Below are 18,104 nucleotides of genomic sequence, written 5' to 3' on the forward strand. Positions count from 1 at the left end.
TAAATGGTACTCCTAGTGACAAATTATATCCTAACTCCGATTAACTCTGCTACAGCGACTCAAGAAAGAAAGATACAGAACTCTTTCCATGGCATAAAACACATACGTGTTTCATTTTCCTGGCATCACTAAAGTGAGTATATTTTGCCTAGAAATCCAGGATAACACTTGATTCCCCCAGTTCTTACCCATTTATCAGTCAATGTATTTTATTAGGTCTACTACTCATAAGGCATTTATTGCCACTTATTAGTCACCTAAATAAAAATGAGTACCATTAACTAGGATCTTATAAACTTTATGTTCCGAGTTTTCTTAGTTTTAGTTCTATGTAGTAATTAATTAAAAGAAATAACTCATGAATTTGTTTTCATCACCTTGTTTGAGTTAAACCCATATTGGTAAAAGAAACCAACTAAATGGATATTTTTTAACCACTTCATTTCAGGACTAAGAGAAAAGAAATGCCTTTGTCACACAGCTGTTTGGAAAGCATTTCATATTATATGCAGAATTTCTTATACTGCATTCAAATGTAATTAGAGTCAAAGGCCATGCATTTGTTCATGTTTGTCATAGCTTTGTGCTCTTAAAAAGAAAATCTAGATTTATATTTCCTCTTTGGAACTTTTAAATTTGCAACTGTTTGGCAAATATGATACTGTCTGACCTTAGAAACAAAACACTGCTTTTACATTACAGCTTGCGCTTTCTATGTTTGTAGCAATAGCTTTTTTTTTTTGGTTACATCAGATTTCCCAGGTGGTGTTAGTGGCAAATAATCCATCTTCTAATGCAGGAGACACAAGAGATGCTGGTTCAATCCCTGGTTTGAGAAGATCCCTGGCATAGGGAATGACAGCCCACTCCAGTATTCTTGCCTGGAAAATTCCAAGGATAGCAGAGCCTGGGACACTACAGTCCATGGGACCTCAAAGAGTTGGACATGACTGAGCACACACACACACACACACACACACACACGCACACACACATATCTGGTTACATAAGAACGTTGGAGTATGCTCCACAATTCTGATAGGTATATGATACAGGCATGCCTTACAACAACTCTGCGGTTCATAGATTTTTGGAAATACTAAGTTAAGCCAAATTTGCTAGGTTTCCTTATCACCAAGTCTTTAATAAATTCATATGTATCATGGATATCTCAAAGGGATGTGATTATGTAGAATTTCTAAATATTTTAAATTGCAGAGTCTTTTCTAGTAAATAAAACTTGTGGGATAATCATCCAGAATACACTGTGTACAAATACATTATTTTTAAGTTTAATCATAAGGATTTTTAGGTACTCATTGATTTTTATGATGAAATTTATTTATGTATGCAAATCCTTAAATTACCTACCCCTCCAATCCTCAGCAGAGGAACAGACAGTTTCTATGGTTTGTTGACACTGGGTAACTGAGTTTACTACCTAAGAAAGGGCTTTTCTTCAGGTTGAAGGGACAAAGGGAAGTCAGAAAATCTAGGTTTGAATCTTGAGTTGGCCACTTAGTAGATGAGTTACCTTGGGTAAGTTACCATCATTTAATAATGAGGATAATAAAATAATATGCAAATTAAAGTGTGTAGGAGAGATAAAAATTTGGAAAATATAAGTATAGTTCCTGGTACAAAGTTATCAGTAAGTGATAACTTTAATGGATATAAAGTAATTCAAAAATTAGTAAGTAATGAGTAGTTCTCATTTTACTATTTTCCATAAGGCTTTCTTACGTGTTTATGAATATCTTCCTCTTAGAAACTGTCATTCCTCTTCTTCATTTCTCTTGCCGGAACAGCTCTTATGGGCCGTGCTCAGTCACTCAGTTCATTCCAACTCTTTGCAACCTTATGGACTATAGCCCACCAGGCTTCTCTGTCCAGGGAGTTTTTCAGGCAAAAATACTGGAGTGAGTTGCCATTTCCTCCTCCAGGGGATCTTCCCAACCCAGGGGTGGGAACTGTGTCTCTTGTGTCTCTTGCATTGGCAGGAGAATTCTTTACCACTGCACCACCTGAGAACAACTTTTTCTTCTCCACATTTGTCTAATTTATACTCATTATACAGTCCATTTTTCTGATGCCGTTTTCTCTAGGATGATTTATCTGACTACTTTGAGACATTTTTACATTCCTTTAATGGGCACACCTAATGGTCCTTTTATCTATACAACTTATTTCTTAGGCACTTCCATGAGAATTTGTATTACTAGTCTGCATTTTCCTGGGCAAGTTCTGTATTTTCAATTAGATTAAAAGGTGCTTAGGAGATGTACCATTTTCCTCAGCAGAGTGTTTTCTTTTAAATGATGGATACCCAATAAACATTTATTGATTTTATTGATTATAAAAGGCAGCAGCTGAAAGTTATACTCACTGTTTATTGTGTAAAGAATAACTTTGAGCAGATGAATGCTGCTAACTACTATTAATCCTTGATGAATAATCCTAGTGTATATGTTTTGCATGGGTATTCAGGAACATTGACAGGTTTGCCAGTATTTGATCAACTTTGGATGGGATAAGGGTAGAAGCCCAGTTAGTATTAGTTCTTTATTTGAATCCATTTTTTCTATCAGCCTTTGTTGGAAGCATAAGTAGAGCTAGTGGATGGTTAACATTGGGTCCTCCTTTCTAAAACCAAAAAGTCCCCAACCTCTAATCATTTCACTAGATTATAAGAAGCAGAATCCTAGTGATTGAAAACTCGACTTTGCAGTCACTTAGCAAATCACATCTTCCTCCTTTTGGTTTGGTTTCTCTGTCTCCCAAACATGCATTCAAATTCATCCAAGGTCTGAATAGTAAGAAATTACCTAAAGGTAGACTATTACAGAAAAAAAAAAAAAACAAACCTCAAATTAATTTCCTGCATCAAAATTGGTTTTAGGTAGATGCTTAAAAATAATCTTAGGAAAGAAAATGTCATTCTAAGCAGGATATGAATTCAAGCGCTGATGATCAACAGTGATTATATTTAGGTTGTATTTCAGAATTTTATAGGAATAAAGTCTGCTTCCTTACTGAGGTTCTCATGATATTAATTCCCTATATCTTTCTTGTCCCACACTCTCTTTTTACTTAAATCATACAAAGCTCTTTATTCTTTTCAGCATCTACATGAACAGTTTTCTTGCTTTGAAATATTACCGTCTAGACCACTTTAAGACAGTAGTTTTCATTGCTTACTGCATATAGGACCAGCTACACATTTCCACCCAAAGTACCAAACAAAAACAAGACTCTCTTACTAAAAATTGTTAAGAATTTCAAAAGAGCACCAGCAGAATATTAAACCTAGCACAGATCTTCAGAGTTCTGGGTCCTGTGAAACCACACAGATCATATACTCATAAACTACCCCAGCCATATATTACAATCATCTAGAAAGTTTTTGAAAAGTAATAATGCCAGAGTAGCATCCTAGATAATTAACTTCAGAATTTGGGGATGGAGCCCAGGCATCAGTATTATGATTTTAATTGTAAAATATTTAATTTAATTTTTATGCACAATCATGGCTGAGAACTGAGTTCAAATGCTGTTTCCATAAGACTTTACATTTACTTATAAGCTTATCTGTCTTAGTCTCTGTCTCTGTCACTAGACTGTAATGTTTCTTAAGAATAGGTACCATGTTTCCTTACTCTTATCTTCATGGCACAGAACAATGCCTGCAGCTTTATAGACATCTATTAAGTGGTTGCTGAATGACTAAATAAATGAATGGATAAAGTGATATGACTTGTTTATTCATTTTATAGATAATAAGGAAAAAATAAGATAAAAACAGACATTGGTGATAATTTAAAAATAAAAAGAGAAAACATGTTCTTTGAAGAGATTCTGTTCAGTTCAGTTCAATCACTCAGTCGTGTCCAATTCTTTATGACCCCATAGACTGCAGCATGCCAGGCTTCGCTATCTTTCACCAACTCCTGGAGCTTGCTCAAACTCATGTCCATCGAGTAGGTGATACCATCCAACCATCTCATCCTCTGTCGTCCCCTTCTCCTCCTGCCTTCGATCTTTCCCAGTATCAAGGTCTTTGAAGAGATTGGAATGGAGTAAAATAAGAGATTTGAGAAATTATGTCTAATAATTAATTTTCTTATAAGCAAGGTGATTGACCCACACAATAGGCCCCATAATGCTATATTAGTGGGAAATTTATTTTATTTGTACTATTACTTATTAAACTTTCAGTGTTGAGAAAAAAACAAATATAAGGAGATATATGAATTTTTCATAGAATTAAAGAAAAAGTAATCACTCCTTAGATATATCTATCATAGTTGAGAACTAAGGGAATGTATTTGTGGTGGAGGACTCTTTCTTGAATGTAATGTAGAGCTTGTTAGTGAAACTAGCATTGGAAAATAATGGACTGTTATTAGCTGTTTGTTAGATCAAAGTAATAGAATAAATGTAACTATCCAGGCAGTTTACAATTCTGCCTTCTTCCCTTTCTGGATGCACAGAGACTGAAGTCCAGCCAGAGGTAAAAATGCTTAGAGTCTTTTCAGAGTCAGTCTTTTCTGAGCTGACGTCCTGCCACAGGCACATATGTGACTTTCTAGATTTCCTTGAATATGCTGGGGTTTTCATAACCCTAATTGTCCCAAGTATCTCTTTCCTGAGCCTATTCTGTCCTTTCTATCCCAGGCATTTTAGTTTATCTCTCGCTCCTGCAGTTTATTCTTGCCCAGAAGTTAGTGGCTAAGTGTATTTGCCATTAATGCTTATGAAAAAACCACCGAGGAAGCAGTTTCAACCCTGGGAAGCTGCTATGTAGGCAAAACAAAGGCAAATCCTTGAGCTGATTCTTCAGGGAACCACCACCAGGGTAAAAACACAGAACCACTACGTTATTTGAGACTAGGTCCACAGTGTTCCCTGTGGTGCTGTACAATCTGCATCAGGAATACAGGTTTCCATTTTCAAGGCTGCCACGAAGCTGGGGAGTGTCAGTAGTAACTGCGTAAATTGATATGCCACAGAGCTCTCCTATCAAAATTCTATAGTTTTCCTCTTCACTAAGCATTCTCTTGGTTGTTGTGAGTTTTTATTAGATTCCAGAGTTCTAAAAAATTGATTTTTAAAGAGTGTTGACACTTTTTGCCAGCCTATTCATTGCTTCTATGGCTGATTTTCTCTACCATGGTAAAGTTGAATGGTTACAAATGTATTACCCACAAAGCCAAAGATATTTACTATTTGTTTTTTAAGAGACACTTTGCTGACCTCTGTTTTGAAAATTGGTATACAAAATTTTTGCATAAAAGTATTTCATTAGTGCATGCATGATTGATGCATTAGTGGATGAATGGATGGATGAACAGTAAAACTATTTTACATTTATATTTTGACATTAGATTATTAAATGTAGATATCTACATGCATCTTGTTAAACATCATCTAACAACTTATAATGTACTCTGTTAGAGAAACATGGTCATTCATTGATCATCTTCAGAGTTGCTGTTATTACTTCTAGGTCACTATTCCATTTAAGAATGGTGATAACCAGTTAAAATCAAAACATGCCAACTGAAAGCATATTTTAGTAATGAGAAAACATCCTTACTGGTATCATAGGCTTTTTCTTTACATGTTTACGTCATTCATTATGTGTTCTTACTCCATCCATGGATGTGGTTTATTTGAGCAGTGGGATAAGTCATGGTCAGATAGTTACAGTGAGTTGATAACTTATTTGTTAAAGAAATACTCGTCTTCTTGGTATTGCTGTGTATGATAATGTTTTTTCATCTTTAGTCTCCCTTTTGAAAGCATGATTCTTCATTTGCCTCCTCTGAGCTTCCCAGGGCAAGATGTTGAGTTTTTTTGGTTTTTCTCATATTAAGTTATAACTCCTATACTTTCAAAAGAACTGACTGACCTCCCTCAAAAGCCAACTTCATCAGCATCATTCCTCCACTGTTCATACTGCCCAGTCATTAGCCTTTTACTTCTAATCAACTTTGTGGCACCTACTTGATTTCCACCCTCTGTTAATTAGATTGTTCTCTTATTATTTATTACGTAATTCTTTCCATATGAGGGCAGTGATAGGACACAAAGAGTATAAAGGTCAAAAAATAGAAAGAAAGGATGAGTTCCTTGGGAAAATATAAACTTCAGTTTTAAGTTTTAATCTCCATAAGTTTAACATGATATTGCTGTTATAAACATGTGTCTTTTTCATTTGGTTCACATGAATACTATTAAAAAAGTATTTTTTGCCAGCCTTTAAGAGGCATTAACAATATAAACATGAATTCATAAAATATAAATACTTCATAGGCAAGGATATTGTTACCCATAAATAAATGCGGTTTCAGCTGGCTTCTGCAAACAAACTTTAAAAGAGCTTTGGTCAGAAGGGTAAATTCTGAACCTGACTGGGGCTAACCGAATATCCATTTCTGGCTTCCCAAGGAAATGAATCGAGGGGTCACAGATCCTGATACACGCCCAAATGTTTGGACACAAAGTCATGCCTTTCAAAAACGTACTCTCTAGTGGTATTGTTCTTCTGGTAATTAATGAATCAAAGTAGCCATTCAATAATACAAAATTATTTAAAATAAATAAAAACATTAAATTCATCACTAGATTGAGAGTTCCATAAGAGTTGGGATTTTTAGGTATTTTTTTGTTTTGATATCATTGTGTACCTGGAGCCTAAGGAGTATGTATCACAATAAGAGTTTGATATATGTTTGAATAAATAAATAAATTAGTTGTTATTCTTATCATTGTAATAGCAGGGGATATTTTATACATATAGAAAATCAATTTGCATCTTAATATCTTTAATCTTTTGAAATCATTTGAGACAATGATAGTTCAAGGGTTAACACATGAAAAAAGATCATTTATATCTTTTTAGATAAGGGCTGAGGGATATATGAGTTATACATTTCAAAAGTATAAAATTTTATTATATTTAACTAAAACATTTTGTTCCCCTTAACCTTAAACATATTTTACTTTTTCAGACCTTCATTTTGGGTTTATTATGTGTCAAATCCCAGTCTAATACAGATAAAAATACGTGAGTTATTAGGTTCCTTAAAACTGGGGTTGATAGTAGAAATGCTGACAAATCCTTGTTACAGATGCCAGTGGAATGAAGTGCCTTTACCTCTAGCAAATGCTGATGTGGAGATTTAAGACTATGTGAAAAATCAGTAAAGTTGCCCAGGAGAGTTTTATCATATTATTCATTGAACTCAGTATGTGGTACAGTAATTGCTTCTGGTATCATTTTTCTTTTCTTACATGAGGTTGTTATTTATCCTTGTGCCGTGTGAAACAGAGGAAGAGTCTAAAGGAGAGTCATAACTCGATGTAAACTGTCTTGTGACACAGTGTAACTGGAGATAGGAATCACAGCTGGAAAAGAGTGTCTTACTTCTCAGAATTAAATACGGGAAGAATGATATTAGACACTGTGGAGACACATAAATACCAAAAAGATGCACTCAGACAACATATTTTTTCCTAGTGATATGAAAACCTGTTTAAAATATACATCTAAATAGGCTTTTTAATCTCACAGAGATCAACACATTTATTTGCCTATGACAGAGGTTTTCTTATTAGCTGATAAGTGAAGGAAATCAAATTAATAGGTAGGATGGTTACTACTACAACAAGCTGGATGGGTGACATTTAAATAGCACGATAACTTTTGGAATTTTTTCTCTGCTTCTGTTCCTTGTGCCTGTATGTCCTTTTGCCTTACACACTTTTAAGTAATCACTAATGTTTATCATATTTTCTCCAATGTTCAGGTAAGTTTGTATGAAAAGTATACCATAAATATTTTGGAGCAAAATTTTTAAATAGAGACAATCATGACTTAATAATGCAAATAGGAGGAAAACATTTTTTAGACATGTATGTGTTGCTTCCTAAAGCTGTTGGGCTGAAAATATGCTATTTTTTACAAATTATTATATTTTATTTTTATTTATTTATCTGGCTGCACTGGCATGCAGGATCTTAGTTCCCCAGCCAAGGATAGAACCTGTGTCTCCTGCAGTGAAAGCATAGTATCCTAACCACTGGACAGGAGGGAATTCCCTATTTTTACAAATTCTTCAAGTATTATGATAAGAATGTGCGTTTTAACTTGGAAAGAAAATAATTTATTATGTAGAAAATGAATTTTTAGAATTATATATTTACTTCTATTGTTCACCAATTTCATTTTGATTGCATTGTGCAATTAATAAATGTATTACCATTTTGCATGCAGTATACTAATACTAATCCCAGTTGATTGAAAAAATAATAATAAAACCAGACAATACATGTTAAGTTAGCTAATGATCCCTGTATAATTATGCATTTATATGCAGTTTAGAAACCATCACTAGGAACTATTTAATGTGGAAAGTATAGTAGAACGGTAAGTGATTCAGTAGTCTGATTGCCTAGATTGTATGCTGGCTGTTGACCTTATGCAAAACACTTAGCACCCCAGCCCTCAGTTTCTTTATCTGTAAAATATAAAAATTAATAATGATATCACTGACTTTGCTTGCCTGTAATGAGAAATAAATAAATTAAGCCAAGGAAAAGCTTTTAGAACAGGAATGGGCAGTAATTAAACACTTGGAAAATGTTTGTGCTGTTACTTAGTGACTGGAGCTTGAAAAATGGTCAACCTGTGGCCTTTTAAATAAAAATAATACACATTTGTTTATTTATAGATGAGAAACTGACTGCAACCAAAGTGTGAATTTGATCATTTTTGTACCAAAATGCTTCTTTGTCCCGCATTCCACCAGCCAGAAATTCTCTTGCTGTTCCTTCCTCTTAAGGGGAACATGGTATGTCCTTCTCACGTCCCTAAGCCCCTGGCCACTGGTTAGGAACCTGAAGATTTGTTACCACCATCTCCAAACCCCATAGAACTTAGCTGTCTTATAAAATTTTTCCTTCAAGTTCAAGTTGCCTTGGCTTCCCCAGTTGACCATAACAGTTCATTTCCATCCAGTTCATTACACAGTCATTTATTTGCAACCCTGCTATGTGCCTGGTGATGTTTGGTGCTTTTGATGCAAATTTGCCATATAAATGGCTCCTATCTTGCCATATAAATGGCTCAATTCTAGTTCAGAAGATATATATATGTAAATCAGCACTCCCTACTCAATATGATAAATATTATGGTAAAAATTATTGTGGGGCAGCAGAAAAGGAGATAACTGACTGTGCCTGAACTGTGAATACCTAGCACAAGAAAGCTGTTCAACTGCAGGGCTTCCTCCTCTCCCCAGGTAACAAGGGCATTTAACTTGTGATCCACAGAAATGTGTTATCCAACTTTAAAGATTAGAAGGCCAGGAAGTGTAGAGAGGAAAATGAGTATACTATCCCTAAGGGTGGAAGAGGACTATATCTGTCAGATTTGTAGCACTGTATCCCTGGGAAATACATTTTATACGTGATCACATAGTACATAAAATGTGTGCACACTAAGTCGCTTCAGTCATGTCCAACTCTTTGGACTGTAGCCCGCGAGAGACTCTGTCCCTGCGATTCTCCAGGCAAGAATACTGGAGTGTGTTGTTATGCCTTACTCCAGGGGATCTTCCCAACCCAGGGATCCAACCCGCATCTCCTGCATTGAAGGTGGATTCTTTACAACTGAGCCACCGGGTAACCCCATATAAAAATTAGACAGGATCTTAAATGTACTTTTTACCTTTTGGTAAGCCCAAGTACCTAGCTTTGAATTTAATTACATATTAATTTCTGATTTCTATGTGTTTTAACTAATTCCATTTGGAAATGCAGCATATGTGAAAGTGTGAAGTCGCTCAGTCATGTCCAACTCTTTGCCATTTCCTTCTCTAGGGGATTTTCCTGACCCAGGGATTGAACCTGGTTCTCTGATCAAACCTGGGTCTCTGATCGAACCTGGGTCTCCTGCATTCCAGGCAGATGCCTTACACTCTAAGCCACCAGGGAAGCAGTATATGTAGGTTTTCCACAAATTACCTAAATGGTTTAGAAAGAAGTATGAGATTGTGGGAAAGTATGCATCTCGGAATTTAGAAAACCTGAGTGCAAATCTATCCTTTGACTCCTCTTAAGTGTTCTTTATTTCTTCTCAGCTGTGTGGCCTGGGAAAATTAACCTCTTTGAAAAATGACAACTATAAAAGAGTCCTAATGAAACTCAGTTGAACCATATAAAAAGATGTTCAATATCATCTTTCTGTAGAGAATTGTGAAATAAGGAAACACTGAAAAATCATTACATACCTGTTAGAATGAATAAAATATCCAGAAAACTGACAACACCAAGTGCTGTTGAGGGTGTATAACAACAGGAATTCTCATTCATTGTTGGTGGCAAACTCCAACTGGTACAACTAATTTGGAAGACATTTTGACAGTTTCTAGCAAGACTAAACACTCTTGTATTAACTGAATGCACTTCTGTTTATCCAAATGTGTTGTAACTTGTATCCATACAAAAACTTGCATGTGAATGTTTGTAGCAGCTTTATTCATAATTGACAAAACTTGGAAGCAACCAAGATGTCTTTCGGTAGGTGAATGGATCAACAAACTGTAGTATATTCAAATAATGGGATATTATTCAGCATTTGAAAGAAATGAACTATCAAGCCACAAAAAGATTTGGAAGAAACATAAATATATATTACTAGGTGAAAAAAGCCAGTATGAAAAGGCTACATACTTATTACAGTATGAAACCAATTATATGACATCTGGAAAAGAGAAAACTGTAGACAAAAAAGATTAGCAGTTGCCAGGGTTTAGAGGAGAGGGAGGGATTAATAGGTAGAGTACAGAGGAATTTTATGGCAGTGAAATTATTCTGTATGTTGCTACAATGGTGAACTACATGTCATATATTTGACAAAACCTATAGAAAATACAATCCTAATATAAATTATGGATGTTGACTGATAATTACATATCATTGTATTATAACAATAACAAATGTATCAGTCTGGTGGGGGATGCTGGTAGAGGGGGAGGCTTGGCATGCATGATGGTAGGGGGTATATGGGAACTCTGAACTTTCCATTCAGTTTTACTGTAAATCTAAAACTGCTGTAGAAACAAAGTCTATTAGAATCCATGGGAAATTATTGCATCTAAAATAATGAAATAATATTAAGCTATATCTGCCACGTTCCTTTTGCTGAATTCTCAAAATAACTTAAAAGCATTGTTGAATCCACTCAGAGACAAGAAAACTGAGTCAGAAAATTAACTTATCATTTATACAGTTAATATTTTCTTTGCACATATTATGTGCCAAGTATTGTATTAAGCATGGAATAATGTGGATGTTATATTCCAGGGAAGTGAGATGTGGAATAAGGAACTTCTTTTACACACTGGAGCATCAGAAGAGCAGGAAAGTTAGAGTGTGCAAGAAACAGTAGGGATAAGCCAGGTCAAAGGAGATGGCAAGAGAGAGAAAATTAGTCTTGTCTCTGAGATGAGTATGGGCAAGCTGACTCATTGCTGTTGGTCCAAAATGTCTTTGGGTGTGATGGCCCTCATGAGATGACTGATATTTTCTAGGGGTTGGGAAGAGGGTGATTGCTTGCTAAATGGATTGGCATGGGAGTCTCCTAAACTTTTTCACTTTGCAACATCTTACTCTAGAGAGAAACTTCCAGAGACTTTGTCCACTGTCAAATAGGAAGTAGTAGAGCCAGTTGCACCCTGGTTTAGTTATAGGACAATCTGTCATATGATGTTCCACCCACTTCCAATAAAATGTGCAGATATGTGGATTCTCTTAGCCCTTAGTTAAACATACAGTATTTGATAGGGCCTGCTTTGCAAGGCATTATAAGATTTGGCTCCTCACTTGCTCTTCATTGGGCTTCCCTCATAGCTCAGTTGGTAAAGAATCTGCCTGCAATTCAGGAGCCCCCGGTTCGATTCCTGAGTCAGGAAGATCCCCTGGAGAAGGGATAGGCTACCCTACCCGCTCCAGGATTCGTGGGCTTCCCTTGTGGCTCAGCTGGTAAAGAATCTACCTGCAATGCAGGAGACCTGGGTTCCATCCCTGGGTTGGGAAGTTCTCCTGGAGAAGGGAAAGGCTACTCACTCCAGTATTCTGACCTGGTGAATTCTATCAACTATATAGTCCATGGGATTGCAAAGAGTAGGACACTACTGAGCGACTTTCACTTTCACTTGCTCTTCATTTTTACCTTGTTCAACTAATTCCCTCACCTCCTAGATGTGGCTTCAATCATATTGATGGCTGTTGTCCTCTTCCTCATACACTCTAGTGTCATATTGCTCTCAGGGTTTTTACTGCTGTGTCCTTGGCTTGAAATGATCTTCTTTCAGATTTTCAAATGGCTAGACTCCTTCTCAACTTTTAAGTTCTAGTGCATGTTTCATCTCCTCAGAAAAGGTTTCCAGACATATTACTTAATTTTGTCTTCTCTTGCAAGTACCTTGATATGTCATTCAATGTCTTATTGCACTAGTTTATGTATACAATTGATCAGCATCAGAAGTAATGAGTTCTGTTCATTTAGGCATTTATTATTGATTTCTTCTTCTATACCATAAACTTCATGATTCAGGAATTACATTAGGTGCTCAGTAAAATGTTGGATGAATGCACCAGCACTTGATATGTGTTAGTGACTTCATCTATACTCTAAAGTAAGCTATTGTTTTTTCTTTTATAATTATAGTAGTCGTAATTTTGATAGTTCTTAGAACAGAATGAGATAAAGAATGAGATAATGTATATATAAGTGTCTAATTCAGTTCTTAGCACGTGGTAGGCAATTAGATATGACTTTTTTCATTCTTTTGTCAATAAATCTCACTAAAACAGCACACTTGAAATTATTTGGTATAATTAAAATTAGGATATTGTAATCATATTGTAATTAAATACAATATATTGAAATTACATCTTGGTATTATATATTATATAGTATGTAATCATTTTATATATTATTTATCATATGTGATATAAGATGTGGTATAATATATATAACATATCATTTTATCATATAATTGTGTTAATGTTATTATATTTAAATATCTCTTATGAGACATAAGTGTTCTCAAAGTAATATGCCTTCTTAGTGTCTCAAACTATGCTAATCACAATGAGAAAAAAATAAAATTGACTGCTTTAAATTAATATGGAATTTTCTATCTTTACCAACTTATTACCAAAGTTATAATTTTTGTAATAGTTTCATGATTAACAGACACTTCCCACCTTCATGTTCACTGTTTCTAGGAGGAACCCTATGTTCTGTTTAAAAAGTCTGACAAACCTCTTTATGGAAATGATCGATTTGAGGGCTATTGCATTGACCTCCTCAGAGAGTTATCTACAATCCTTGGCTTTACATATGAAATTAGACTTGTGGAGGATGGAAAATATGGAGCCCAGGATGATGCCAATGGACAATGGAATGGAATGGTCCGTGAACTAATTGATCATGTAAGTCCCTTTTCTCATTATTACTACCTTTGGAAGATTTCTATTAGATTTACCTGTTTTTGATGGTCAAGGGTTAATAATGTCAAAGAACAGTGATATATTTTAAGTATTTACTTTTCCAATAATGTTATTCAAAGTATATATTATTTTTGTCAAGCATAAAGAATATAAGGGATGAATATAATTCTGTTAGAGACATGTGTCTATCTTAAATTAATGCGTAGTCATTGATTTAAAATATTGAAGTTTTGGTCTTGATTTATAAGATGGAATTCAGTTTCTTAACAATGAATTTCACTTTCAATTTCATAATATTAGCTTTCTAATCAATGGAGAGAATGGGTGGTACAAATTCTAAATTTCATGATAAAAATTTTCTGTACTAAGATAAGATGCTTATTGTCTTTAAAGATGAAATAAATCTGTACAAAAATCTAGAATCAAATACTATATAAAAATAAAGCAAGAATATTAAGCATATTAGAGCAGAATGACAGATATTTTATTTTTTTCTATTTTTTAAAATTTATTTTAATTGGAAGCTAATTAAAATATTGTAGTGGTTTTTGCCATACATTGACATGAATCAGCCATGGGTGTACATGTGTTCCCCATCCTGAGCCCCCCTAGATATTTTATTTTTCAAGAAATAATTTAGGCATTTATTCTTGGTCAGGAAAACATTATTTCATAATTTGGCAGTTGACAGTGTCAATTAATTCATCTATTTGAAAAAACTCTTTTAAACATCATAACATAATATTTGACTATGTGTTTTGTAACATTTAAGCATATTTTGACATTTTCCTTAATATTATGGCACATAATTATTGTAAAGAATTCTGCAAAGTTATTTAAATAATTTTCTTTTAAAAAACATTGTGAGTTGTATCCTTAACAAAAATTCTTACTTAACGGAAGTAGCAAACATAGGCAGTTTTCAAAACATTTTGAAGATACTTTGCCATTAATTACAAAGTTCATCATCAAGAAAGAGAATAAAAGAGATCTGTCTAGCTATCTACCTATCTATCTGTCAAGAAAGGGATATTAGACAATGATTAGGAACAGATTAACATTTAAAAAATTCCTTTTTCTTCAAAGTGAAGTGAATGAAAGTTGCTTAGTTGTGTCCAACTCTTTGTGACCCCATGGACTATACAATCCATGGAATTCTCCAGGCCAGAATAATGGTGTGGGTAGCCTTTCCCTTCTGCAGGGGATCTTCCCAGGTCTCCCGCATTGCAGGCAGATTCTTTACCAGCTGAGCCACAAGGAAAGCCCAATTTTCTTCAAAATGTCAGTATATTTCTTTTAATGATTTGGAATTTACTCTGTAAGTTCTTGAACTTCTAGACTTAATCAGTTATTTCTCACAAATTCTCCTTATATGGGACATTTATATTTTAACTTTGTAAAATACATTGAAAGATGATGAACATATACATGATTTGGGATCAAATATAAAACCTTAAACTGTCTGTTAGTTTATATTAATATAACAATAACTTTCATAAACCTGACTCAAGCTGGTTTAAGTCATTTATTGGTTTGCATCTCTGTGAAGTCTAGAGGTAGTGTGGCTGGATTTGGACTATTAATATTTTATTTCTCTTATCTTTTGCCTCAATTTAGTTCTCACTTCCTTATATTTGTCTTACTCTTAGACATGTGCCTCTCAATAAGTGACAACACTTGCTACCAGCAGTTCTAGATTAATCATCTAGGTAGAAATACAGCACCTGGAAGGTATAATTTTATCAAAAACTCCAAATTCAGTTTTATTTGCCTGACCTATGTGTGTGTAGATAGTCACTCAGTCATGTCCAACTGTTTGCACCTGTTTGGAAGGGTCCTCGATGCAGGGGATTCTCCAGGCAAGACTACTGGAGTGGGTTGCCATTTCCTTCTCCAGGGGATATTCTCAACCCAGGGATCAAACCAACATCTCCTGTGTCTCCTGCATTGAAGGCAGATTCTTTACCTACTGAACTATTGGGGAAGCCCCATCCTGACCTTTGTAAGTGCTAAGTCACTTCAGTTGTGCCCAACTCTCTGTGACCCCATGGACTGTAGCCCGCCAGGCTCCTCTGTCCATGGGATTTCACAGGCAAGAGATACTGGAGTGGGTTGCCATTTCATAAACTAAATTCTGTGCCAATTATCCAATTCAGAGGGAAATGATATTCTCATTGATTATTCTGGGCATATACTCACAAGAAACTAGGAGATAGAGTCAATACCTTAATTAATTATTTATTAATTAATTTTTTGGCTGCATCTGGGCTTAGTTGCAGCATGAGGGATCTTCGTAGTTCCCTCTGGGACATGTGGGACCTTAGTTCCCTCACAAGGGATCAAACCTACTTTCACTGCATTGGAAGGTGGATTCTCAACCACTGGACCACCAGTGAAGATTAAAACCATATAGATTTAGAGTTGAGAAACTGGGTTTTCAGAGGAAAATTAGGTTGCTTCTACTTGAAGAAAGTGGACAGGATGCTATACAGACCAATACAATGAATATTCACTATAGAGTGAGTTCTATGAATAACTAACTTATGGGAGACTTTTATTTTAGTCAAACACAAAAATGTTATATCACCAATGCCTTTATGCCAAACCAATCCCGTTATGCTTTATATTTGTCATGTCTGCTTAGTTAATGTTCTTTTATTTAAGTTTTTTGAGATCCAAAATTGATTAGAAGTTTTATGTTTCTAGAATTTATTTCTTCTTGATTTTGTACCTACATGTTTCTTTAAGGAAACTATAGAGTAGAAAATGAAGGTGAGGTTATATGAATAGAGCTATGGCATAAAAGATAACAATACACCAAATGAAGGAATAGTAAGGAAGGTTTTATTATTTGATATTTATTTCTCCGAAAGTATTTTTGGTATTGAGTTGAGACCATTGATGAAGCTTTTAAGTTATTTAATCATTTTATTCTCAGTGTCATACCTGTCACTTCACTTTCTGTTTTTTTCTGTGCTAAAGTACTATCCCTATTTCAATACACCCTTTCTTGATACTTTCCTCATGACACATACTGTTGGCTTAGCCTTAGTTTTAAATGTTTAGCATATGTCACATTAAACTAAAATGATGACTGTAGTCAGTGTATTTTTCCTTATACCACCTCAACTTAGTTTGCATGTTCATGAATATGCTAATTTCAATGTAAAGTAGTAACTGAACTACTAATCAACACCCTGAACTTCTCCCACTCCTTACTTTTCTTAGATAAAATTATATCCTCTTTCAGAGCTTGATTACCATTCTTATTCTGAAGTTTCTCCATTCTACATCTTCAGCCCTGAGCTTTCAACGCATATATCTAACTACCTCTGGTATATTTTCCACATGAATGTCTCATAAGCACCTCAAAGGAAGGATGTTCCAGGCTGAAGGTGTTATTCATTTTTTCTGAATCTGCTCCTACTGAAGAGTTTTATATATCAATAAGTGGCATAAACAATTCAACAGTTTTCCCAAGCCAAAAATGTAGTATCATGTTTGCATCGTATATTAAGCATGGCCTTAAATGATTCTGAGAGTGCCCTGCTTCTCTCCAGCTCCATAGTCACGTGAATTAAGAGCCCCATATGAGAACTGTCTCCTTCTAATCTGGTGAAAGTGTCTTTAGTCGCTCCGTTGTGTCTGACTCTTTGCTACCCCATAGACTGTTTAGCCTGCCAGGCTCCTCTGTCCATGGAATTCTCCAGGCAAGAATACTAGCTAGAGTGGATAGCCATCCTCTTCTCCAGGGGATCTTCCTGACCCAGGGATCAAGCCCAGGTCCCCTGCATTGCAGGCAGATGCTTTACCATCTAAGCCACCAGGGAAGCTCTCTAATCTGGTAGCTATTCATATCTTCAACTAGAGTCTTGTTTGAGAAAGATAAATCTGATCATGCCCCTTCTTTGCATACAATCTCTCAGTAGTTTTCACTGTCTGAAGGATATAGGACCAACTGTATAATATATTTACAAGCCCTTCTGCATTGATTTTTGCTTATCTCCTGTGGAAGTCTTTTTGACCCTTCAGACAGACTCTCAGACCTTCTCCACCCTGCTTTCTGTATTGGGAGGTTGTTCTACATACAATAAATCAACAGAGCTTCCCAACCAAAGGTCCAAGTCAGAGTAAGGTTAGGGTATTTATTTTGCTCCTTGTTCCATTCTCTGAGATATTGTCTTAGATTGGCTTGTGTCTTCACATTGTATGCCAGTTTCTTGCAATCATGTCTGCTCTACACAAATCTCTGTTCTGCTCTCAGTTCCAATTTATACCCTACATAGTTAGGGGTGTTTACAGCTTAGCTGCTAATGGCTTTGGGTTCCTACACCAAATCTTAAAATTCCCTTTACCAGTAGTTCTCAGAGTATATTCCATAGACCCGCAGAATTAGTATCACTTTCAAACGTGTTGGAAATGCACATTTTCAGGTCCCACTCTAGACCTACCTGATCTGAAACTGTGGTGAAATCTGGCAATCTCTCTTTTAACAAGCCTCCCTGATGATATTCTGATGTTCTCGGAAGTTTGAAAATCGTTAGTCCTTTTATAAATAAATCCTGCTCACATATCCTCAT

The 18,104-nt window shown here is 35.3% G+C and overlaps 1 protein-coding gene across 13 annotated transcripts in view; it reads left to right on the top strand.

Annotated features, from left to right (window-relative positions):
• Positions 1–18,104, top strand: part of GRIK2 (glutamate ionotropic receptor kainate type subunit 2) — a 723,627-nt gene that overhangs the window by 495,911 nt on the left and 209,612 nt on the right. For all 13 annotated transcript variants that reach the window (XR_006263929.1, XM_043439138.1, XM_043439135.1 and 10 more), the window contains one exon: positions 13,300–13,506. Coding sequence is in view for 12 of the 13 variants with exons in the window: in XM_043439138.1 (XP_043295073.1) it covers positions 13,300–13,506 (207 nt within the window). In the remaining variant the exon portion in view is untranslated. The remainder of the gene's footprint in view (positions 1–13,299; positions 13,507–18,104) is intronic.

This window comes from Cervus canadensis, chromosome 20 (assembly GCF_019320065.1).
Source record: "Cervus canadensis isolate Bull #8, Minnesota chromosome 20, ASM1932006v1, whole genome shotgun sequence".
Taxonomy (NCBI): Eukaryota; Metazoa; Chordata; class Mammalia; order Artiodactyla; family Cervidae; genus Cervus; species Cervus canadensis.